At 53.7% G+C, this 23,960-nt stretch overlaps 1 protein-coding gene across 4 annotated transcripts in view; it reads right to left on the bottom strand.

The window, feature by feature from the left end:
- Positions 1-502: 502 nt before the first annotated feature.
- Positions 503-23,960, bottom strand: part of LOC122471738 (CREB binding protein) — a 127,427-nt gene continuing 103,969 nt past the window's right edge. For 3 of the 4 annotated variants that reach the window (XM_043560714.1, XM_043560717.1, XM_043560716.1), the window contains 12 exons: positions 21,036-21,146; positions 19,461-19,517; positions 16,426-16,503; positions 16,109-16,176; positions 12,478-12,628; positions 11,858-12,004; positions 11,037-11,150; positions 9,915-10,080; positions 9,234-9,401; positions 5,977-6,138; positions 5,459-5,740; positions 503-3,769 (listed from right to left, as the gene is read on the bottom strand). In XM_043560714.1, the coding sequence (XP_043416649.1) occupies positions 1,616-3,769; positions 5,459-5,740; positions 5,977-6,138; positions 9,234-9,401; positions 9,915-10,080; positions 11,037-11,150; positions 11,858-12,004; positions 12,478-12,628; positions 16,109-16,176; positions 16,426-16,503; positions 19,461-19,517; positions 21,036-21,146 (3,658 nt within the window). In that variant the 3' untranslated portion in view covers positions 503-1,615. The remainder of the gene's footprint in view (positions 3,770-5,458; positions 5,741-5,976; positions 6,139-9,233; positions 9,402-9,914; positions 10,081-11,036; positions 11,151-11,857; positions 12,005-12,477; positions 12,629-16,108; positions 16,177-16,425; positions 16,504-19,460; positions 19,518-21,035; positions 21,147-23,960) is intronic. The other variant, XM_043560715.1, reaches the window with a different exon arrangement.

Below are 23,960 nucleotides of genomic sequence, written 5' to 3'. Positions count from 1 at the left end.
ACCCCCCAGCGGTTTGCGGCATCCTCCCCTGCGGAGCACAGGATCTGGGGATCCCGGAGAGAAGCAGGTACCACCTCCAGTCCCCGGGGCACCTTTCGCATCAACTCTGGGGTTTACATACAGGAAGGGGAAGGGGGTGCTGTTGCCAACAACAGGAACCGTCCCTGCTCTGGGTTTTCTTGAGTGTTCCGGGAAGAGGACAGAAGGCAAAGTGTTGTTCAGACCCATCTGCACCCCTAACCGTGGGTGACGTTCCCCGTGGGGCACTGAGTACATGAGGCCATCCCCGAGCTTTGCCCCCTCGGTCCCTGCAGAGAGAAGCCGCGGGCTCGGCTGGGCCTGGCTGCCACCCGCACGGCCCCCCGGGCCCGTGATCCCCACCTCTCCGCCATGAGCAATCCACCAGAATCGTGTCTTACAAAGAACAGACTCCAAAAATATATATATAAATAAATAAAAACCTTAAACATTCTTACAGGGATCTTAAAGAACAGAATACATGTTAAAAACTTCAGTAATTTATATCAATTTTAAGCGGTACTTTATATACAATGGGGGGGAAAACACATGCATAGTCCAAATACAATGTTGAAAACAGCATTTTCATAACAAAACCCCGAACACTAAGTGTTAATACCATGTACATGAATTCAAGAAGGACCACCCTTTTTGTCTGTTGCACACAGTTTATTTAACAATATGATATAAGAAATGAGTTGGTACTTTACCATTCTATACAGTGATTGAATCTTCTTGAATTTTCTTATTTATAGTAATTATAGCGCTTGCATGATTTACACTAGAATTGCTTTTCCTCATTTCAAGTTTCACATAGAAGAAAGAAAAGAATGCTTCTTCTCTATTAACATTAGCATGGTCTAAGAGAGTGATCATCTCTATTTTTTGTCTAAAACCAGTTTTATCAGAGAAACAAAGCAACAATTTCTACATCTGCAAGACAAGAGTTTGGCGTAAGCCAGTATGTATAGATAGGTGTGTGTGGGTGTGTACGTGTGTGCGCGCAGGAGCCGACTCCTACCGTCCAGGGGTAATACTTGGAGAACGCCCACAGAGTTCACTATAGAAAAAATCTTCCCGCAACGTCAGAAAGTTATCGGGATACATTATAAGCTTGCATTATTTCAAGAATCAGTTTCTGAATATTATTTTTCTTCTCACTTTTAAACATAAATGTTTAAAGTCTTGAAAATACAAATAAAAAATATGAATATAATGAACTTGTTTTTCCCGTTAAAAAAAGGCATGAGTCACCAGCAATGACGACAAAAAGAATCCAAACAAAACCCCCCTCCCCCCAAAACAAAAAAACAAAAACAGAAAACAAAAAACAAAAAGAGAGAGAGAGAGAGAGAGAGAGAGAGAGAGAGAGAGAGAGAGAGAAAGAGAGCGAGAGAGAGACCAGATATTTAAATCAACTGGTTTTTAACAAAAAAATATATTCTTTGTATTGTTTCTTTAAACAGCAATCTACCCTTCCATGGCTCGGAAGTAGCAGTTCCATCTAGGGATAAAAAGAGCCCAGATGCCTGGATTTCAGTACAAAAGGTCCAAGAACATGAAAGGGGAAACAAAAAAAAGCGATGCTCTCGCAATGCTACAAACCCTCCACAAACTTTTCTAGGGTGTCTCCTGTGGTGTCGCCGACCAGGGACAGCTCACTGGACAACGCACTCCTGTTGGGGGTGTTCAGCTGGGGGAGCATTGCACTCTGTTCGGGGTTCCCCAAGTGTCCCTGATCTATGGAGCTGGCCATGGTGACCGCGAGTCCTGGGTGGGGGGAACCGGTCTGGGGCGAGACGTGGTGCGGCGAAGGCTGGGGCTGGATCCGTGGCGACGGGCTGGAATGTGGAGGCTGGGACTGGGGCCGCGGAGACTGGACAGGGGCCGGGGACCGCACCTGGCTACTGAGGGACGTGGCCATCTGCTGGCCGGGGAGGTGCGAGGCCTGGGGCTGTCCTGAGAGCATGTGCTGCTGGGGGCTCATGGGGTTCGGCTGGCCCGGGGACCCGATCTGCTGCTTCATCTGCTGCTGCTGCAGAATCCGCTGCTGCAGGGCCTGCTGGATGTTGGGGGTGCCGTCCGCGCCCAGCCCGGGCTGCCCCATCTGGCCGAGCTGTCCCATCTGAGCCGCCATCTGGCCCATGGAGCTGCCCTGGATGGGGAGGTGCTGCTGCATCCGCTGCTGCTGCATGGCCGGCGGGTAGCCTCCGGGTCCCTGGGGCTGCTGGAACTGGCCGTGCCCGGCCATGCCCCCGGCCATGCCCGCGCCGCCCTGTGGCGGTGGCGGCGGCGGCGGCGGCTGCTGCTGCTGCTGTTGCTGCTGCTGCAGCAGCTGCCGGCGCAGCATCTCTCTGTACTGCGGGTTCATGCTCGCCATGCTGGGGTTGTGCCCCGGGTTCATGATGTTCAGGGCCTGGCCCTGGGGGTTCAGGCCTCCCATCGCCTGCTGCTGCGGGGGCACGCCGGGCCGGGGCCCGCCGGCTTGCATGGCGTTCAGGTTCTGCAGGCCGGGCTGCTGGTGCAGGCCGGGCTGGGCCTGGAGGCCGGGCTGGGGCTGGAGGCCGGGCTGGGGCTGGAGGCCGGGCTGACTGGCCACGTACTTGGCCGTGCGCTGCTTGATGAAAGCCGCCATCAGCTGGGGGTTTGACTTGAGGATGTTGAGCACCTGCTGCTGCTGCTGCGGGGAGCTGGGCGACTTCAGGGTCCGCAACAGGTCCTGCAGGGCGCCGGGCGAGATGCTCCGGGGCGGCTGCACGCTGGGCATCCGAGGCCCTGCCACGGCCGGCTGGGCCTGCATGGACATCACGGGCCTGGGCATGCCCGGCATCGGCTGCTGCTGGGGGAGAGGCGCCTGCTGCCACTGCCCGGGCGGCAGGTTGGGCACGACGGGCCCGCTGACCGGGCCGGGCCGGGGCACGTTCAGGCCCGCGGGGGCCATCTGGCCCACCGGGGTCACCATGCCCGTGCGCCCCGGGGGCACGCCGTTGTTGATGTTCACCCGGTACAGGTGCTGCTGCTGCTGCGCCTCGCGCTCGATCTGCCGGGCCGCTTCCACCGCGGCCGGCGGGGGCTGGGCGGGGGGCGGCGGGGCCGGCACCTGGTTGGCGGGCTTCCCGGCGGACACCGTGGTGGGGGGCTGAGTCCGGGCCACGCCGGGGAAGCCGGCCGGTGACATGCTCACGGGCGAGGGCTGGGGCTGGGCAGGTGGCTGCGGCGTCTGGGGCGTGCTGGGCTGCTGCGTGGGGGTCCCGGGCGGCGCTGAGGTAGGGGAAGGCAGACTCTGCTGAGGCACGTTGCGGGTGTTCATGGTGGCCATCCGCCGGCGCATGAGCTGAGCCTGCTGCAGGCGGTGCTGGATCTGCTGCTGGCGGAGCTTGTGTTTGATGTTGAGGCAGAAGGGCACCGGGCATTTGTTCTCCTGGCAGTGTTTGGCGTGGTAGCAGCAGAGGGCGATGAGCTGCTTGCACACCGGGCAGCCCCCGTTGGTCTTGCGCTTGCAGCCCTTGGTGTGCTGCACCACCCGCTTCATCTTCTGGCAGGACGGCAGCGAGCAGTTGGCGTTGCGGCACTGGCAGGCGTGCACCAGGGACTGGATGCAGCGCTGGATGCTCAGGCGCCGCGACTCCTGGGGGCTCTTGGACTGCGGCTCGCCCTGGCTGCTGCCCTCGTCGTCCAGGCCCAGCCCCCACTTCACCATCTTGTGGGCGTGGCTCTTCGTGTTGTAGCAGTTGATGCACAGGTCGTAGTCCTGCGGACAGGGAGGGGGCGCGCGGGCGGGGGTCAGCGCGAAGCCGGCACGGCCCGGCGGCCCCCCCGACACGTCCGGCCCCGGCCCCTCACCCGGCCCCGCGGTCTCACCCCTGTCCCCTCTCCTGCCTCCCTCTGCCCCTGAGGAACGCTGCGCAGACCCACCGCGTCCTGCTCCCGTACCTGGCCGGGGAAGACTAACAGTTCCTCCCAAGCTCACTGAAGTGCCACCGATCTGGGTTTCTAGAAACCGGCCCTCACCCTCTGGGGTCGCTACTGGGCACCCCGGTGTGTCCCCAGAGCTCTGCAGGGCAGCCCAGAAGGGTCTTCACCAGAAGACCTTCACCAGAAGACAGGCCCGGGGCTCAGACCACAGTGACAAAATGCGTGCGCTCAGAGGTCTTAAAAGTTGCACCTGGAGACGGGGGCAACCCAGAGCCAAGTCTAGAGAAGGAAGCCCTGTGACCAAAACCAATCCTTTGGTTTGTGTTTTCATATTTATTTACTTATTTATTTTGAGAGAGCGAGAGAGGAGAGCGAGAGAGCGCAAAAGCGTGCACTCACATGCCACAGAGACAGAGAGAGGAAAAGAGAGAATCCCAAGCAGGCTCCATGCTCAGCACAGAGCCCGATGTGGGGCTCGATCCCACAACCCTGGGAGCATGACCTGAACTGAAATCAAGAGCCGGATACTCAACCGACTGAGCCACCCAGGAGCCCCAGATCCGATCCTTTTTGAGAAAGGACACGAAGATCCCAAAAGCGGGAAGTGACAAAGAACCAAAGGAAGCTAGACAAAGTGGGGAATGAAAACAAAGGCATTACAGAGGCCCCATGTGCCCCCTCAACCTGAGATCACAGAGCTGCTCCTATGGGCATGTGACTCTGGGGACCATTCTGAACAGTGATACTGGTGAGGTGAGGAGTGGGTGGGGGGATGGAGTCTGTGACTCTCTGTTGGGGGAGACAAAGGGCCCATGACAGCCCACACCCCTTCTCAGAGGGGAGCCAGTGTATGCAATCACGGGGTCCACCAGGACAAGGGAGGAGGGGTCCAGGACCCCTAACCAAAGGGGCCCAGCACGACACTAGGGCAGGGGAATCCCAGCCTCTCAGCAAGCCTACGACTGGAGGCATGGAAAGGGGAAACCAGTCGGAATCCTGGCGGAAGGGAAGCACAGCCCGCCTCTCTCCTGCTCCTGCCCGGGCACGAGGTCCCTGGATGTGCCGGACACACGGCCCGCATAAGCAAAAAACCAGGGGTAAGACGAAAGTGCTCCGTGACCATCTTGTCCCGAACAAGTCAGCACAAACACCACCTCCCCCGGGAAACCTGCCGGCTCCTGCCGGGGGCCAAGCATACCCCGGACTCGCATCTGTGGCCTTGCGGTAATGCTCCCTTGGGCCGGGACCGTACCAGGCTCTGTGAAGGGAGATGGGCTTCTTCCTTCCTATCCTGGACGCCCGTTGTGGAGTCTGGAGCTGTGCACCACACACCCCTGACCCACACTGACCAGGACCCTTGTATTCGTGAGCTCAAGAACATCCACCTCGTGACCAACAGCACCCCAGAGGACCAGGAGGCAGAGGAGCCTCTTTCGTTCGGTCACTCTGTTCCCCCAGGAAACGGCCACCGTCTAGGAGCTCAGCGCAGGCTGCCGACGCGCAGAGGGCGAGGACGGGGGCCTACCTCGCACACGGTGCAGTGCCAGCGCGTCTCCACGTGGTGCTTGCACTCGTTGCAGGTGTAGACGAACCGGTCCTGGCCCTGTGTGTGCAGCTCCACCAGCATGCACAGCGTGGACCACTTGGAGCGGCGCAGGGACGAGAACTCCCAGTGCTTGTCTCTGGCAAGGGTGAGGAAGGCGTCACGCCCGTCCATGAGGTCACAGCTGAGCAGGGGGTCAGGGTCGACGATGGGGGGCAGCGTGTTGATGACGGGCCCGGCGTGCAGGTGAATCACAAAGAAGACCTGTGGGCGAGAGCGGCGTGAGCCCCCCCGCGGAGGGCAGGCGTGCTGGCGCCCAGGACCACCCAGGCTCCCTGGGGCCGCCCGGAGCCGGCGGCGTGCCGTGTGGGTCACGTGACCGGCAGCTCTACCTTCTCCGGGCTGGCCCTGCCCGACAGCCCCAGGCCCCCTCCTCTATCCTGCAGCCCAGGAAGGGCGCCAACACAGGCCCCCCAAGAGCCCACCCGTGCGTCCTCTACCTCTTTGTGCTTCTCCATGGTGGCGTAGAGCTTCTGGGACAAGTCGTTGGACACGTTGGGCATGCTGGGCTTCTTTTTGTTGGCTCGACTGATGCTGCTTTTATTCTTATTGGTTTTCTTGTTGTTCTTCTTCTTGGCATTCTTGCTGTCACCCTGGCTGCCCTAAAATGACAGGCAAAGCTGTCTGACAAGCCCAGCCTCCTCTTGCCCACGCCCGACCCTGCACCCGGGGCTGGGACACCCGGCTCGCAGGCCGTGGGGGCTCCAGGAGGCCCAGCCGAGGGCAGGAGCCCGCACACGGCTGGAAACACACTGCTGCCTTCAGAGGAAGTCACGGAGGCAGAGGATGGGAGCCAGGCCTGGGGGGGCGGGGCGGGGGGGGGTGTGAGACGGGGGGCAGCAGTGACACACAGACATAAAAGCCATGCCGTGCCGGCCACAGCAGGTCTTTTCTCAAGGGAAAACGTGCCCAGGACGCTGGTTCGGACCCTAACAACTGAGGGGGACCGTTATTTTTCACGGCTTCACACGATGCCACTGGACCCCGCCACTCCACGCCACGTCCTGCACACTCTAGCAGATTCTCTGCCTTGCGAAAGGTCCCAAACATCCATAGTGCACGAGACAGGGGTGAGGTGCCAAGAGAAGCCACTGCATGGGTAGGAGCTGGGGCTCCAAAACAGCCCCTCCATTTCAACGTCCCTGGCAAGGCTGCCCGAGGTAGGACGTCTCCCTGGCCCCGAGAGGGCCTAAAACCCATCAGGAGCGCCCCACATGGCTGAAGTCCAAGGGGGTCCCGCTCGTCAGTTAAAGCGCCCCTACTCTGGAAAGGGCTCAGGCACCAGGGTGGAGACGTTTGCCGGGTCTGGTCCAAAGAACTTCACTCTCAACAAGAGGGAGGAGAGGGGGAGAGGGGGAGAGACAGAGACGGAGCAGGAGACAGACACCCCGGGTGCCTGAGAGGGGGTCACTGAGGAAGCCCCCAGGCAAGTCTGAGATTACCAAGCTGCCCTGGGAGCGCAGACCCCTTGTGGCATGTTGGCCGGGCCAGGGGAGGACGTTGGTGGAAAGTGAGAGCGCTGACTGAGCATGGGCTGTGGTTAACAAAGTCGCATCAACGCTGGTTCAGCCACCATCACACATGTGGGACGGGAGTGCAAGGTGGCAGCAGGACAGACCAGTGGAGTGTGGGGGACCCCGGATACCTGCTCGAGTCTTCTGTAAGCCTTCAAACTGTTCTAAACATTAAGCTGACTTTTAGGGGCACCTGGGTGGCTCAGTCGGTTACGTGTCCAGCTCTTGACTTCAGCTGAGGTCATGATCGCAAAGGATAGCATGGAGTCTGTTTGGGATTCTCTCTCTCCCTCTCTGCCCCTCCCCTACTCGCATGCATGTGCTCTCACACTCTCTCTCAAAATAAACTATTTAAAAAGTTAAAATTAAACTTACTTTTAAGAACTTAAATAGATTCACCGCACAAAATTCAGAAAATATAGCTAAATAATTTAAAAAATAAAAAGTTTTGTTTTGTTTTGTTTTGCTACCGAGAGCAACAAAATTTTGGATTTTCTTCTTGGAGTTGTGCCTACGCACATATGCGGGGGGAGGGGGGGGGTCCCCCACGTGTGATGCCGCACTGTCTCGTCCCCACTGCTGCAAGCATCTCCCCATTTCGCCGCAGAGCAGCCCCATGGCAGAGCGCCGTCCGGAACGGGAGCCAACGCCTACCGTGAGGGTGAGGTGTCCCCAGGGCAGGACCCGCCTGCTGCTTGCGAGAACTGGACGCAGAGAACACGGACTCTCTCCAGCACGGGCAAGTCCCTTGCTGGGAACCGCCACCAGGCCAGAGGTGGGCATGTTCTCCTCGGACAGGACACACAGCCGGGGCCTGTGTCCCCCTCAAGGAGCCCCTCTCTTCAGAAGCAGAAGCTGTGCTTGTGGCTGCTCCACCTTCCTCCCTGCTGTGAATCCCCTGCTCCCCGAACCCTGGGCTCGTGTTCTGACTCAGGCCACCTCCTCTCCGAGATGCAGGGCAGTGGCGGAGACAGAAGAGCCACTCAGCTGAGGCTCACAGCTCGGCTGTGCTCTCTGTCTTGCCGGAACTCCCAAGTTTCCACTAACATGTGGCACATCCTTCAAAGGTCTGCCCGCCAACAGGATCTCCTGCTATCCCCCCAGAGACCCTGGCGGGGCAGTGTGGTCATCAGAGGACAGATGACAGATCCCGCCTCCAGGGGGACCCCAACGAAAGGAAGTCGGGCCACGGTGCACCTGCGACACAGACCCCAGCTGAGGGCACAGCCCCTCACTCCTCGCGGGTGTTCACAGGCATCTCAGTACACAGCCAATTCCTGACTTCTTCCCCCAACGTGCTCTCCCCCCCCTCACCCCCTCCCTCATGCAGAGGCGCTGACGCAGCGGCTCAGACCCCGGACACAGCAGGGCCCAGAGCCGGGACGCTCCCTCACGGGCCAGAGAGCCGCTGCTCCTCCCCAAACACCCCATTAGCTCCTCACTGCGTCTACAATCACGAACCAAATCCAAACTCCGGCCTCTCCTCACGCATCCCGAATGCAACACGCTTGCTTCCAACTCCAGCCCTCACACGCCTCCTCCTGTGGCCGGCGGCTCCTTACCTGGGGCCGCCTGGGCTTCTTCCCAGCAGCTCGGCCTCGGCCACTGCTCCAGACAGGCCCCGCGGGAGCACCAGCACCCGCCCGGTGGCGGCGCTCCCTTCCTTCCTGCTCCTGCTCCTGCTGCTGTCCCGGCGCACCCCTCCCTCACTAGTTCTTCCTACTAGGACACGCCCCCACCCCCCCCACCCCGCCCTGAGGGCAGGGATGGAGTCTTCTCGAGTCACCACCGCACTGCCAAGCACGGAGCCCGTGCACGAAGGCAGCGCCAAGGTGGAGGGCTGGCACGTAACAACGCGGAAGAAAGAGGCCCGCCAACCGAGGGTCTTGTTCTCAGGGCAGGTCTGCCCGGCTCTGTCCGCCCGCCCCGCTCAGAGATGCCAGAGCAAGCATCTCCCATGTGCCTTCTCCTATGTGACGCGTCCCCAGCACCCATGTCTCAGCTCACCCCGCACGTAGCGTGGGCTGTGCCCCCCGGGCTCCAGTCCTGACCTGCGGTGGCTGGTGAGAAGGGGAGGGGGCACATACGAAAACATCAGCACGAAGAAGGCCACGGCCCGTGGGCCCGACGGCACGGATCCACGCGGCCTTCAGCGTGCAGCTGGGCCTGCGGGGTCTCTTTACCTCCGTGGTCTCACTGGCTGCACTGCTCTCCTCCTTCTTCCTCTCTTCTTCTTCTTGCTCCAACTCCTTAATGCTCTCCTCCAGCACATTGGGCCAGAAGTCACCCTCAAAATAGGGCAGCTCCTTGGCACTGGTGAGCCTGTCTTCGGTCGCTTGTTTGAAAATGTCCTGGAAAGTGAAGGAAGCACGTCCGTGAGAAGAGGGAACTGAGTGACGCTCCCGGGAGCAGGTGCAGGGGCCACGCCACCGGGAGAGGACGGGGCTGTGCGTCGTGACACACGAACAGCTGAGATCAGATTTCAACAGGCACCGCGGCTTTCAGAACACCAGCTAAAACTCCCGGTGGACTGCAAATAAAGGCTTCTATGTCTTTTGTCTACGCTCTTCTTTTTTTGAGAGAAAGAGAACACAAGCAGGGGACAGGGTCAGACGGACAGAGAGAATCCCAAGTAGGCTCCACGCTCAGCTTGGAGGCCAACAAGGGGCTTCATCTCGCGACCCTGCGATCATGACCTGACTGGAAATCAAGATTCGGACGCTCAGCTGACTGAGCCACCCAGGCGCCCCAATGCTCTTACTTTCTCCTTCCTACTCCTCGTAGGTGAACGCAGTTCTAACGTGCGTGAGCGCGAGAGGAAGACACGCCATCCCGCCGCCACGCCCTGTTTCAGCACCGGGTACCTTGTAGTCGTGAATGATCCGTTCTGCAAATGCCTTGTCCAGCATCTTCTTGTACCACTCCTGCAGGCGCTTTGGTTTGGGGATTTTCTGATCAGGGGGGTGGCAATGGAAGATATAGTCATCTCCTTCACTCGGGGGACAGGCCCAGATGTGTCCCGTTACGTACCTACGGGACACACAGACACAATTCAGATCAAAGTGGTGACTGAAAGCCTCCCTGCCTTCAAGGAGTAACAGGTGAGAAGCAGGGACCAAAGCAAGGAGGGAAATAACTAGACAAAAAGAAAAAACAAAGAAATTACCACAACACTTGTGGTAAAATGTAACAGGCTCAGAAAAGCTGCAGTGCAGGCCCAGTGCGCTGGGGGAGGAGTGTGCGGCCGGGCAAGACTGATCTGCAGCACACGAGGGCACGCCTGGAGCCGAGGCTCCAAGGGCACACGGTCAGCACGGGACAGGGCCCCGGGAGACGCGGCTCTCGGGTGTGTGGGAGGACTTACACCCAGGAACGCACTGCCTTTCCTAACCACTACTTCCTGTGCACCGGAGAGGCTGGGTGTTTCTCTCTAAGGGGCGAAAGTCAGAATAAATTGGTCATTTGGTTAGGGACCTATCAATCAAATACCTCTAACTTTTTCAAATTTTGCAAAAGAAAGTGACAGGTCTAGAACAGAGAAACAGAGATGTCCAGAAAGGCAAACATAGAGAGACAGAAAGCAGAAGAGGGGTCGCTGGGCGCAGGGGCGGAACAGGGTTAACAGTAAACGGGGGCAGGGATCCTACTGTGGGGAGGACAATGCTCAGAAACTGACTTATGGCCACAGCCACACCGCTCGGTGACATACCTAAAAATCATGGAAGTGTACGCCTAAAATAGCAGCCTTTGTGATACATAAAATATGCCTCAATAAAATTAAGAAAATTAGAAAAAAGAGCAGGGCACAGAAGGCAGATCTGCATGGCCCCAAGGGAAGGGGGCCTTGGGAGACCATCGATCTAAGGACGTTAAAAGAAAAATACGTATGACTTAGGAAAAAAAATACTCATGTTATTTCGTAAAATACACAGTAAAAATTAAAGCTGGATTTTTTATCAGTTCTGAATAAAGTGGAGTAAACTCACCCCAATTTCTTCACGTATTCTAAATATCCAATAAGGATCTCATGGTAAACAGCGGTCCGGAGGCACCGGGGCCGGAAGAAATGAATACTGTCCAGATAAGATATGTATACACGCCTAGGGTGGGGAGGGCAAGCGGGAAGAAATTAATTCAGAGTTCAGGATACACCCCAAACTTGAAAGCAAACACCAACATCCAAAAAGCTCCAGAGACAAATTCTGTTTTGTAGCAGTTACACTGGCCACAGACAAGATGTAAGAAAACTCTCATCACCAACCACCACTGCCAATGAATGATCTCACTCATTGCTGAGCCGAGAAGCAGCAGGTTGCCCACCAGGACCGCCAGGGAGAGGCCGGGGCAAACTAAGAAACGCCACCTCCAAGTCCCTGTCACCTGGACTCCTGACTGAGCGTGAAAGAACTCTGGATAGAGGTTACAAGGTGGGGGCCCGTGGAGGAATCCCCAGCCCTTCTCTGTGGGCTCACCTGCCCCAGGTAAGACAGGGACAATGGCAAGACCAGGACCGGAACTCGTGAGTACTCACAACATAGAACAGGCTCTCATCAGTCATCAAAACCCTTCACTTCTCATTGGCTTAGGGTTAAACTACACTAACCAGCGTGGTCAGTTAAGCGTGGCTTATTTGATTTAAAGCCAGTTCTGAAGCACATGGCTTCTCTACAATATTTGGGGGCCCGGTCTGCTGAGCCGCACGGGCCCATTAACGCGCACCGGAGAAGAAGAGGAGGAGGAGGAGGAGAAGGAGGAGGGGGAGGAGGAGGAGGAGGAGGAGGAGGACGACGACGACGACGATGACTACCTTGTATTTGGAGGGGGGCAATCGGAGCCGTACTCTTGCACGTGCATCCCAAAGAAGCACACATCCACTCCGTCAATTTCCTCAAAAGCAAAGAGTGCTTTGGTTCGATACGGGAAAGATTCAGACATTTCCCCGGAATCCACAAACCTGGAATAAAAGAGCCTGAGATTTGCACGTGTCATCACTTCCCGGATGCTTTACAAACAAGACCCTCGGCCCTGAGTCCGCTCCGTGCACAGGAGCAGGAGGCCTGGTCACCTCCTCTGACTGCTGGCCCCAGTGCTTAGCCCAGGCAGACAAGCTGTGACCCTATTCTCTGTGACACAGTCTCAGTCAGAAAATTTACGTCCGCTAATGAATGCGGAATACGGAGAGAAGGGCTCACTGTACATTATGTGCTGAAAAACCTTTAAATTCTACAAACTCCCAGTTTAATCTTTTAGTAATCTCCTCACCCAATGTGGGGCTCTAACTCACAAGCCCGAGATTAAGAACTGCGTGGTCTTCAGACTGAGCCAGCCAGGCCCTGAAACCTTGCCAGAAAGCAGGGCTTTTGTTAACCAGGTACGGTGACCCCTCAAAGAACACTTCAGAAAACAGCACAACATGTGCACACAAACCGTGACTTCATCCCAGGCTTGACCTCCACAGTCTTGTCTGAGCTGGCCACCACCCGGACAAAGACCTCCCCGGCTTCGGGATGATTCTGTCGCCGCAAAAACTTGTTGACTCGGTCTTCCAAGTGGTTGCCCAATCGCGTGGTCTGTAGTCCTGCAAAGTCCAGAGCAAGCAGGTGAGGGGGCTTCGCATGGGCTGTGGGGAAGGTGGCTGAAGCCAGAGAACCCACCTTTCTCTTTCAGTGCAGTCTGATACTCTATGGATTAACGTTTTCCAAATCCAGAAGGGAACTAGCTTGTCCTATGTGGTAAGCATTTCATAAGGGAAAGGTGGACTTGGGACCTCAGGCACTCCGCACGCTGACAAGTGCTATCATTTAAATGCCCACATATTTCCATCTTTTTCTAGACACAAGGGCAGAAGAGCCACAAAGGCAGACTAAAGGCTGTGGGGCAAAGCAGAGGGAGCACACACAGGGGCCCCACTGAGCCCACCTCCTGCCTCCCGTGCCCAGGCCCTGGTGAGAGTGCCCCCACAAGTCTGCCCATGGCCAGAATCCACACTGCACGAACTCTGCCTTCCCCGAAGGGCAGGGCATACCTCTCCCCTTCCTGCCCAGCTCGAGGGAGTCCCGCATGCAGCCTCATACAGCCTTTGGAACGCATCCCAGATGGGAGCCCACAGGGCATCACTACCTACATCAGCCCTAGACCCCCTCCACACCCTCTCTCTCCCGGGGACGCCCCAGGCGTGGCCACTGTGACAGGAACACTGGGCACAGCAGAAAAACTCTTTGCACAAGGGGAAAAGACTAGAAGAAAAAGCTACAGAAGGTTAACGCTGATCATTTTCTTTATATTCATTGATTTTTAAAATACTACATAATGAGAAATATTTTTAAAAAGTTATCTGGGATTTTATAAGATTCCTTACTAAGAAGTATCTGGAAAATTTAGAAGGACTTTCTAAATTCCATTTTTTGTGCAATAAACACAGCAATGGTGGAGTTTTTCTTGTATGTAAGTTGTACCTCCGTAAAAGTGATTTAAAATGAAAAAACTACCATGACCAGGAAATAAAAACCCCCACAGAAAACAAAGAACTTGATAAGTTTCACCAATGAGGGGAGAGCGGATTTATGATCTATCCCACACTCTGGCGAAGACACACGGCATGCACAGCTGCCTCATTACTCTGTGAGTGGTGGCGGGGGCGGGGGGGGGGGGAACCCTTGTGTTTATGCCCCTGTGCTGCTGCTGAGCACGGCCTGTCCCCCTCACAAGGCGCTTTCCAATCCTGAAAGGCAGGACACAGCTACGAAGGGCCACCTGCCACGGTCCAGTGTCTGCCCTTCCCTTGTGAAAACAGGACCTCACACTGTGATTTTCAAATAGCAAACGGAAGAATAAACCTTTAAAGTTAGGTCTTTACTTTTTCCTTCAAATCACCTGAATGACCTGTATTAAAAAAGAAGTTTCAAATGAGACAACACAGGACCACTGGGAAGATGGAGAGGCGCCCTCCGAAGAGCCCCAGTGAACACAGGGGTCCCCTGGGCAGAAGAGGGGCTGCTCGTGCAGAGGCGGTCCCCACAGGAATGATTTCGGGGAGCGCCACGCCCTCCCTGTGTGTCATGCACAGTTCTGCCTCGTTCCGCTACGCTTCCCAGTTTCCCGCTCGTTTTCCCTTCCCGGGGGCCCGCCTTATGCCGCGGGGCCTGCCGCACACACGTCGTCACACATACGTGCAGACAACTTTGGGGGATACGGGGGTAACAGTGTCAATGCAGAGTCTAGACACCAACGTCCTGAATCGTAGTCTCCCTTTCCCCCAGGCTTTCAATGTGCATTTTCACCCAAACCACGTGACGGGGACTTTTCTGTCCCTTTACGGGCTCAAATCCTTTGGTGTCTGCTTTCTGACGTCGGGGTCGCCCCATCTCCAGGGAGGCCTCTCACAACCCTGCACAGGGGCTCTGGCTCGGGGGCGTCTCCAGTGGTCCTTCCTCCCTCTACCCGGCTGGGCTGCGTGTGCGGTCCCAGGCAGGGAGGGGCCCGGGGGATAGTGGCTGACTCGACGGAGGTACGGGGCTGGCACAATTGCACACGCGGCAGCCTGTCCTTTGCAGCCTACAGACCCTCGCAAAGGCTGTGCTCACACGTCTGCGCCAAGGGGTGTAGGGGTGGCCAGACTTCCGAGGTCCTCTTCTGTCACTCAGTGTTATGTGTCTCTGACGCTAAGGCTCACCTCGTAGGCCTGCTCTTGGGCTTTTCTGTCCCCCTCCGCCACCAGCCGCAACTGCTCTCCTACCCAGGCCCAGCTCTCCTGGCAACTGTGCTTTGGTCATGAGGCTCTGGTCCAGCAAGGTGTTTCTAGGCTGCTGACTGCTTGAGCGATCTCACTCAGAACAGACGCTCTAAAGCAGGGGTTCTCACCGGAGGACAACTGTGCCGCCGGCCCCGGGGGAACATGTGGCATTTCTGAAGGCCATTTCTGATGGCCACCACTCAGGGGGGCGGGGGTAGTGTTACTGGCATTTAGTGGGTAGCAACCAGAGATGCTCCTAAATTCCTACAGAGCATAGGACAGCCCCCATAACAAAGAGTCATCGGGGCCCTGAATGTCAATGGTGGCTCAGCTGAGAAACCCTGAGCTAAAGAAAAGCATTACAACAGTTTGGGAGTTTATCGGCATTTCAATAGGCTTTACAAGAGCGAGGTTAAGTTATAGGATAATTGTGCATTTTGGTAACAACAGTCTTTACCTGTTACCACTGAGTTGGGAAGCCCCTGGAGTGGCTTCCTCCTGGCCTGCTCCTCCCCCCAACCCCCCCCCCCCCCCCCCCCCCCCCGGCAAGGGATCTCTCTTTCCTGCTCCCTGCCCCTCAGAGGCCCTGGCTCTCACTGGGGATGCCTCGAGCAGTGTGCTAGCCGCCTGCCCTGCTGGGGAGCACCGGGCAAGTGGGCTGTCAAGGCGTTGCTGCAGGTGGCTTTTTTACTCGGGGTTGCTGTGAACTCGGCAAAGGACAGTTTGGGAATGACACGCTGTGCAAGGGGCTCCCAGCCCTCGAGAACCGGGTCGACAAAGATCACGATGGAAAAGGAGGCTATCTCCAAAAGAGTCAAGACTACCCATGAAGACTTGAACTTCAAGTCGCAACGGGCTGCTCTCTACTGTGGAAGGACACCAGCTGCCCCCTAAACACAGCAGCAAAACGCATAACCAGTCCTCAGGCAGACCAGGCTCTGCCAGTCCCAGCAGAGAGGGCCACGCAACTGCCCCGTGTGGCCCAGGGCTGAGCGTGCTGGTCACAACAGGATGCCAGAGTGGGGTGTCTATGTGTGTGTTGGCGGGGGTCAGATTTCTGAGCTACCTGAAAAGGATCTGCTGACGCATTTTCTCTCAGAGCTTTCTAAATTTTCACGTAGAGCACGAATGGACCGTAAATCCGGTTTTCAGGCAAAGATCAGGCCCAATGATTCCATTTAGCGGTGCTAGAAAGTGAACTTGGCACAGACCCCCGGACAAATGTCCCCCACAGCCACGTACTGAGAGGGGCTGAAGGAAGACCAGGGAGCGGGAACAAGCACCTGACGCACAGATGGGGGAACAAAAAACCTTTCCACAACTTACTCTTCGCACTGAACTTGTTTTCTTTCCGAGTTCTGCCGGTTTTCTTCAGGCAGTTGTCGCACACGAAGCTGTAAAAGAACGGGTGTGATCAGATCGCATAAAATAGTCTCGCCACCAAGACATGCGGCTTAAGTGCTTTGCTGGCAGCATCATTCACAAGTGAAGGGGCAGAGTGCTTTGAGCCCACAGTCCCAGCAGGCAGACGCTGAGGACACAAACTGAGAAGGAGCTGCTGTCGGCTTCACTGCAGGCCCCTCCCTCCACTTCGCGCAAAGGCTTTTCCCAAGATCACAGGAAATGACCAGGAAATTACTCACCCCGAAGGCCAAATGATGTCATAGTGCAGAACACAAATCTGATGCATCTTCCGGCCACACTCCTTGCAATCGACAAAACTGGAAGACAAAGAGAGTGTGCTGTAATGCACATGGAAACATACAAGGGAGCTGTCCAAGGGAGCCGTCGGCAGAAGCTTGGGTACCACGTTCACCCCTTGTCCTCTGATCACTTCCAGTGTCTGTGGCACTCATGAATGCCTCTGCTGATTGCTTCAGCTGTATTTTACTTTATTCTTTCCCTACGCCCAACATGAGGCTTGAACGCACGACTCCAAGATCAAGAGTCACGCACGGCACCGAATGAGCCAGCCAGGCACCTCTGATTCAGCCGTATTTTAAAAATGCACAGGCACAATATTTTCTGTGAGAAAGCTGGGCTCCTCCACTTCCCTGTACAAATGCCTATGCCTTGCTTCTCCCAATCTCCTTTGCAATCAGAAATGAAACTTCACTTTCAAAAATTGCTATGAAAGAGGCGCATTTTACAGGCCAGTATTTCTGATATTACTACGCGTTTCCAAGACCAGTGCCTGCACATGTGTAAACGGACTCAAATAACCGAGAACAACACTTGCACGTTAGAAACACTTGCTCTTACGCCGAGGTACAGGAAGCATCTGCTCCGAGTCAATCACAAAGGTGGGAAGCGCTAAGCTGACTGGCAAGCGACAGCCTTTGTTCGAGTCAGCACTGGACAGCAGGGGCGAGGTGCTACTCACCCAGCCCCCACTGCGGCTCACCTGGCTGTCACCTCAGCCAGGAATCTTAGTTGCCAACACTCGTGGATGCGCAAACCTGTTTCCTCAGCCACCCGCTTAACCACCACCACACCTTACGTATGGAGGAATGCTGAGGACTAGAAGGCACCACACCTCCTCCAACTCTGCTAAGTTCCAGCTCTTCCTATCAGCCTTGATGCTGAGCCCGGTAACCTGACGTACACTCTCGACACTGCCTTGAGTCCTGGGCCCCCATCTCTCCTCTGCCCCTGCTGAGCAAGCCTTCAGCCACGGATCCAGTCTAACTCTGCCTCTCTGTTCCTATTTGGTCAGGACGGGGAAAGGACACACATGTGCAAAACTGTGTACAACAGCAGCACGAGTGCCTAGTTCATGGCCTGCCAGCACTCTGTAGCATCCTGTGCTGTCGTGACCGCCACCACCACCCCCCGCCTCCCATGGCTGCTCCGTCTGGACCTTGCTCTTTGCCTCTAGTGCTGCCTTGCCCCCAACCAGCTCCTTCTCTGAAACCTCAGCAGTGGGGCTCATACTCTGTGTTAGGAATTTAAAGGGTCACCAGGCAACAGTTCCCTGTTTCTGTGCCCCCTCCAAAGATACTCCACTCTCAATGTTTTCCCATGTGACGGAAGAGGACTATCAAAAAAAAGAAAGAAAGAAAGAAAAAAGTATGTGCTAGGGGTGGCTGGGTGGCTCAGTCGGTTAAGTGTCCAGCTCTTCCGTTCGGCTCAGGCCATGATCTCACGGTTTGTGGGTTTGAGCCCCGTGTCAGGGTCACTGCTCTCAGAGCGGAGCCTGCTTGGGATCCTCTCTCTGCCCCTCTCCTACCTGTGCTCTTTCTCTCTCAAAATAAACAACAACAAAACTATGTTCTAGACCTCATTCTATCAATTTTCAATTTCATCCTCTCCCCACGAACCATTATTAACCACGTGGCTGGCTCCCGTTCCCATGTTTCCTGTTCATGCACAAGCATCTCAGCGGCCACCTAGATGGTCCCCTTCCTCACCCGCACAGTGTGGCTTCTCCTACCAAGAGGTGCTCCTTTATTTAGGTCAAGCTTCTACTTCCTGCCTGAGCTGTTGCTCTGAGTCTCTTAACTAGCTTCCTACTGGAAAGCAAAGTCATTTCCTGGCCTGGTGAATCCACCTCACAGATCCAGGATGATCTTTCCACAGCAGAAACCAATGAAGTCCTTCAAAACCTCCAGGGCACACAGAGGAGATCCGTATGTCAAAGAACAATGTAAGTGGCCCTTCACCCAGTGCAGAGGAGGTTCACATAATGTGAACAACGGACACAGAACATCAGGACAGACGATCCACTGGTGATGAAAAATACGGGGCACAGCCTCCTCACGCACCAGGCACTGTGCTGAGGCTGGAGCTCGAGTAGCTGCCGTGCCCTCCCCTACTGCCTGGGCACTGCTGCTGGGAAAGCCTGGGTGAGCTCCCAACAGGAAAACCCTTCAAAATGAGCCCCTGGTGCAAAGTCTCCATCTTCCACTGCAGCATTCGACCCCCCACCCCCACCCCCCGGCCCCCAGAGCTGGGGCGTTGGGACCAAGGGAAGGAGGACTTATCTCTCGGCTCCCAAACATCCCATGGTGTTGGAGCCTGTGCTCACCGAAGCAACAGAACACAATGGGCACCTCCACACGCTGGGGTGCTCTGAGCACTTGGCTTTAGGGACCTGGAGACACTGCCACATGGAAGGAACTCTGAAGCCTCTTTAGGGGTTATCGCAAAGCAAACTTTGCAAAAGAAGCATCCTCACTGACCAGTGGAGACAACAAGAGGATCTGACAATGGCCTTTGGAAATACACCAAAGTGGCAAGAACATACGCCAGGCCTCCTGTTACTCGTTTTTAAACAGTCGTTTCTAAAAAGTTTCCTTTCTGAAATTTCCCTTTAAAAGGTGTTAGTGCTACCCCAGCAAATATTCATATCTTTAGTCTCTAAAGAGTCACACTAAATGGCCTCTCAATAACCATGACGACGGAGTTAGCAGAAAGGTTCTGAGAGAACCAAAGCATCCATCTGATGTCATTGCTGTTAAAATTCAGGAACTGGACAGGATGCTGCAGAGACATACATATTTTGTTTGAGGTAAAAAGAATGCATATCTGAAATAACTTCACACAGAGAATCCCACCCAGGGCAACCCACTCCCAACATTCCAAAGGGGCCTTCTCCTGCAGGCCCGTCACAAGGAGGGATTTTCCCGATCTGAAGCTTAAAATCCAAAAGTCAGAAAGAAATCGCTTATCTACTCACGGTTCAGGATCTAAGGTATCATTTTTCTTCTTTTCAAACTGATCCTTTGAAATTGTCCTTGTTTAAAAAAAAAAAAAGGGAAGAAAGAAAACTGTTAATTAACTAAATGTATTTCTTGAGCATGAACTACAGGGTCTGTGGGATATTATTTTATAACTACTTTTTCAAATAAAAAGTAAATAATGGTCAGCTGAAATCTCAAGTATAAAACTTATTTCCACAGAAAGTACTATCATATGTTTTTCTCTATCTGCCTTGGATATTTCCTCCCAACTATCACCAGGACTTATTATAAGATTTAATTAAGACTAGTCAAAATATGATGCCAAAATCGTGTTGAGACCCAAAACTATAAACTGTCAATTCAATCTGTACGGTGAATGACTCCTGGATCTGACTGATAATTGGCATGATCAACTCTTGTAATGGTAACTGAATTAGATGACACAAGATCAGCATCTACTTGGGGATATTTGACTTATTTTTAAAGAACTGAGTATTTGGTTTCTATACGGTCCTTTTGTTATGATCAGTGTATATGCGAATTATCTCTGATTCACAGAGTTATATAAGCCAATTATTAATCACGAAATTGGACCAAAGTGTTAGAATTACAAGGGACGTAAAAATAAACTGAATACAGAGAAGGTCTGTCATGTCAGTTTGTATGTCTCACTAGTGGCCACGATTTGTTCTGCGTCTGGATAAAGTAAAGCTGACGTGCAGAGTCCATGGCCACTGCTTGGGCAAGAAGCCTTCCCACCGGTGGTGGACAGTCACACTAGCAGGGCAGGAGTCATGACAGAGTCAGGAGAAAAGAGAGAACCACAAGATGCTGGCAGCCCTCGGCAGACCCGGTGGCCGGCAGGCTTTCGGTATCTCAAGCACGTGCACGAGTTGACCATTCAACTGGTGGGGGTTCGCCTCTTCTGGCCACATTCTATGTGACCGCTCAGAGGTGAACTCCATCAAGGGATAAGCTTTGGGGAGGAAAAGGTGAACTCAGTGCAGGAATGAATGGACCAACTCAGGCCTGTGCACGCTGGAGCAAGTGCCACACCTCCAGCCACAAGGAGGCAGGTTTACCCTCCGGGGTCTCACTGCCTTTCGTCACAGGCTCTGCAGCTTAGAGGACAGACAGTTCAGTAGAAGATAGGAAGAATGCTAAAGACGGGGTATGTACACACGATTCGTTTTTCGTCACTGCCAGTTCTGTCAAAAGGGAACTGGTTTCTTAGGTCTAAGTGAAAATTTACAATTTCCCCAAAGGGAGGAGGACCACCACCAGGAAAAAGCAGGAGTTTTAAAGGAAGAGACACAGTGAGGTCAACAGAGACCAGTCCACTGCTGCGGAGGCTATGGGTGTCACAGTCTCGTGAGGAGGGAAGAATGTGGAGGTGGCAGCCGTGTCTAGCTGAAGAGCTACATTCTGACGCAGGAACGCGGGCGTGGCAAATATGAAAAAACACATCACCCGGAAGTCAAAATGGCAGAGGTGCTTCCCTTTTAATCGCGGACAAGAGGGACAAAACAATTACGAGTCAACCCCGAGAAAAATGACAGCATAGTACTTACGTCTGGGGTTGTGAAGGGTCGTCACCCAGGGTAACATTCTCCCCCTGGATCTCTGTGAAACACTTCTCACAGAAATGATACCTGTCAGCAAGAAGGCCATACTTGGGTGAACTGGTCCATCATAACACACAGCCACCCAAGCAACGAAGCCACCAATCAGAGCAGGGCAGATCACCACGACGAAGGGGGGGCGTTGTTGGTTGATTGATGGGTCAGTGAGGACAATGGAAGGAACAGGGGCAGGTGGGGAAGGGCAGGATTAGAGAACAGGGGAGGGAACAAATAGCACAGACATGAAGGTAAGACGCAAACACCGAGACAACACAGAGCAGAAAGCCAAGGCAAAGCTTGATTAGCATTCGGTCTCACTGCACACATCACAGGCCATCATCACTAACAACGGCTGGGCTCGGGCCAGCTCCGAGATGCAAACGTTTTCAAGGAGTTGTTAATACTAGAATTGCAAGGGGCCTCAATTTAGGAGTTCGAATTTTGTTATTACTTCAGAGAAAATCAAATATAACTCCAGGGTTTGCGATGGAGAAGTTTTACTTCGAACAAAACAGTCTGACAAAGGCCTTAAAAAAGCAATTATTTTTCAAAACGGAAAATTTATGCTTGACAGCAATGCACAGATTTTATTTCCGGTATTAAGCCAGATCTTTTAAAGGTATGAAAATGTTGGGCACGCAGAACCGGTTTTAATTTTTTTCCTGTTATTTTTCTCACGTTAATCACGTCGTTAAATGAGTTACAATACGAATGAAACCAAATCCATATTCTGGACAAACATTTAACAGAAATGCAGTCGGGGTCAAAGACTTTCCAGCCATTTATCAGTACGAATGTACAGAGAAAAAAAACTGTGATATATTGTATAAACAATACAATATATGTAAATCCATGAACAATCAATCTCAAAGACTTTGAAAATTCAGTTCTAAAGCTTTGGTTTAAACTGTTTGGTACTGGGACCAATCATTCACCAATCTGAGATCCTCAGTGATTGACTGCTCTGACTTGGTGACAATCCAAGTTAAGCAAATTTGGAAAGTTGATCTTTATAGCACAATCTGCATTTGAGAAATTATCCATCACCCCAATTTCTTGTAAGATAATACAAGCCTGGGCTCAAGCTATCCAAGAAGAACAATTAAAATAAAAACTCTTAAATGTTTGGAAAGGAGACGAATGAGAAATCAACAGAAGTGCAGGCTGACGCTGCATCAAACAAGATGAGCACACAAGAATACTGTAAAAATAAACAAGCCGAATGGAGGTGAATTCACAAGCGAAAAGGATGAGTAGAAGGTAGTGGCAGCAGCACAACAAAATGCGGTTTTAGTGCTCAAAACTACGTCTACAAGATGCCAAGAGGATTAGTGTTAAAGACACTGTGACGAGACTCGGAGTGCCACACCGCACGGACACGCGCAGGGGACGCGGCAGCTCGCAGGGTCACTCACGCACGCGCACGCGCACACACGCCTTCAAGGACGGAGGCGCAGGCCCCCACCCGGCCGTCTGTCTCCATTCCTGCTCACATCAGTCCCCAGCGAGTTCTAATTCTAGTCTTAATTACACACACTAAGCATTCTGTCTGCTGGACTTCACCGACTAAACACACAGAGTCAATTAAAAGCACACAACTTCAGAGTGCAGCATCTCAAAATGGTCCGATCTTTCCGTCTGTCGATGAAGGCATGACAGACTCACTGTGGGGAGGAACTGGATTAATGAAAGTTTCTTCCCGGGACCAGTTTACTTGTGATGATCCAATCAATGAATTCTGCCAAGAGTAAAAACTCTGACCAAGAACAAACAGATAAATATTGCTGTTTAAAAATATCTACATCTATGTTTTTGTTTTGTTTTGTTTTGTTTTGTTTTGTTTTCTGAATCAACTATAACAAGATGCTGGCTATTCACTATTTTGGAAATGTTCTTACAGAGCCTTAAGTCACGTGGTAAACAGGATTTCCATGTGCAGGAGGGCGTGATCGTCACTGGCAATTAAAGTGCAGAAACTATAAACCAATTCAGGGGCAAACAGAACAATATGCAAAAAAGATACCCCCTCAACATGAACTATTTCTCTTTTAAAAATAAAACTTGTAGGGGTGCCTGGGTGGCTCAGTCGGTTGAGCGTCTGACTTCAGCTCAGGTCATGATCTCAAACTCCATGAGCTCGAGTCCCGTGTCAGGCTCTGTGCTGACAGCTCAGAGCCTGGAGCCTGCTTCAGATTCTGTGTCTCCCTCTCTCTCTGCCCCTCCCCTGCTCATGCTCTGTCTCTGTCTCAAAAATAAATGAAAACATTTAAAAAAATAAAAATAAATAAAAATAAAACTTGGAATTGAGTGTTCCAATTCATTTTATGATCAAGCATACAGCTACCGCCGGCTAGCGAAAAGGGGAACTGGTCTGGAAGTGAAATTGCCACAATAGTTACACGTGAGGCAAAACGGCTTTAAGATCCTGGACAGACTCTTAGCCCTTCTTCAAGCAGGACATCAAGCCCAGCGACATCCAGGAAACAAGAACCATCAGCCCATCACTCTCCGGCGGAGGAAACTAGCCCGGAGCAAAGCCCTGATGCCTTAATGGCAGACCCCAGTGATGCTGGAAGCCTACACCCTCCATGGGCAACTAACCCGGATCTCCAAAGCACCTCCGGGATGGAAACTGGGAGGCACAGAAACAGTGTGTGTCCCAAAGCAAGTGGAGACACTGGAGAATCGAACGTGCTGGGTTTGAGAAGGGTCCTGAGAGGCGGCAACGGTCTGGAGAAGGGGCACAGCCACCCACTGGTCAAGTCTGCTGAAACTGCCCTGGCAATCACTGGGGGACACACTGGAATGCCACACTGTCCCCCCCTTTATTACCTAGTCCAAACTTTATTCCCCCTAAAAATACAGAATGGTTCA

This window comes from Prionailurus bengalensis, chromosome E3 (assembly GCF_016509475.1).
Source record: "Prionailurus bengalensis isolate Pbe53 chromosome E3, Fcat_Pben_1.1_paternal_pri, whole genome shotgun sequence".
Taxonomy (NCBI): domain Eukaryota; kingdom Metazoa; phylum Chordata; class Mammalia; order Carnivora; family Felidae; genus Prionailurus; species Prionailurus bengalensis.
Note: the sequence above shows the minus strand (reverse complement) of the source record. Positions and strands in the feature narration are given on the sequence as shown.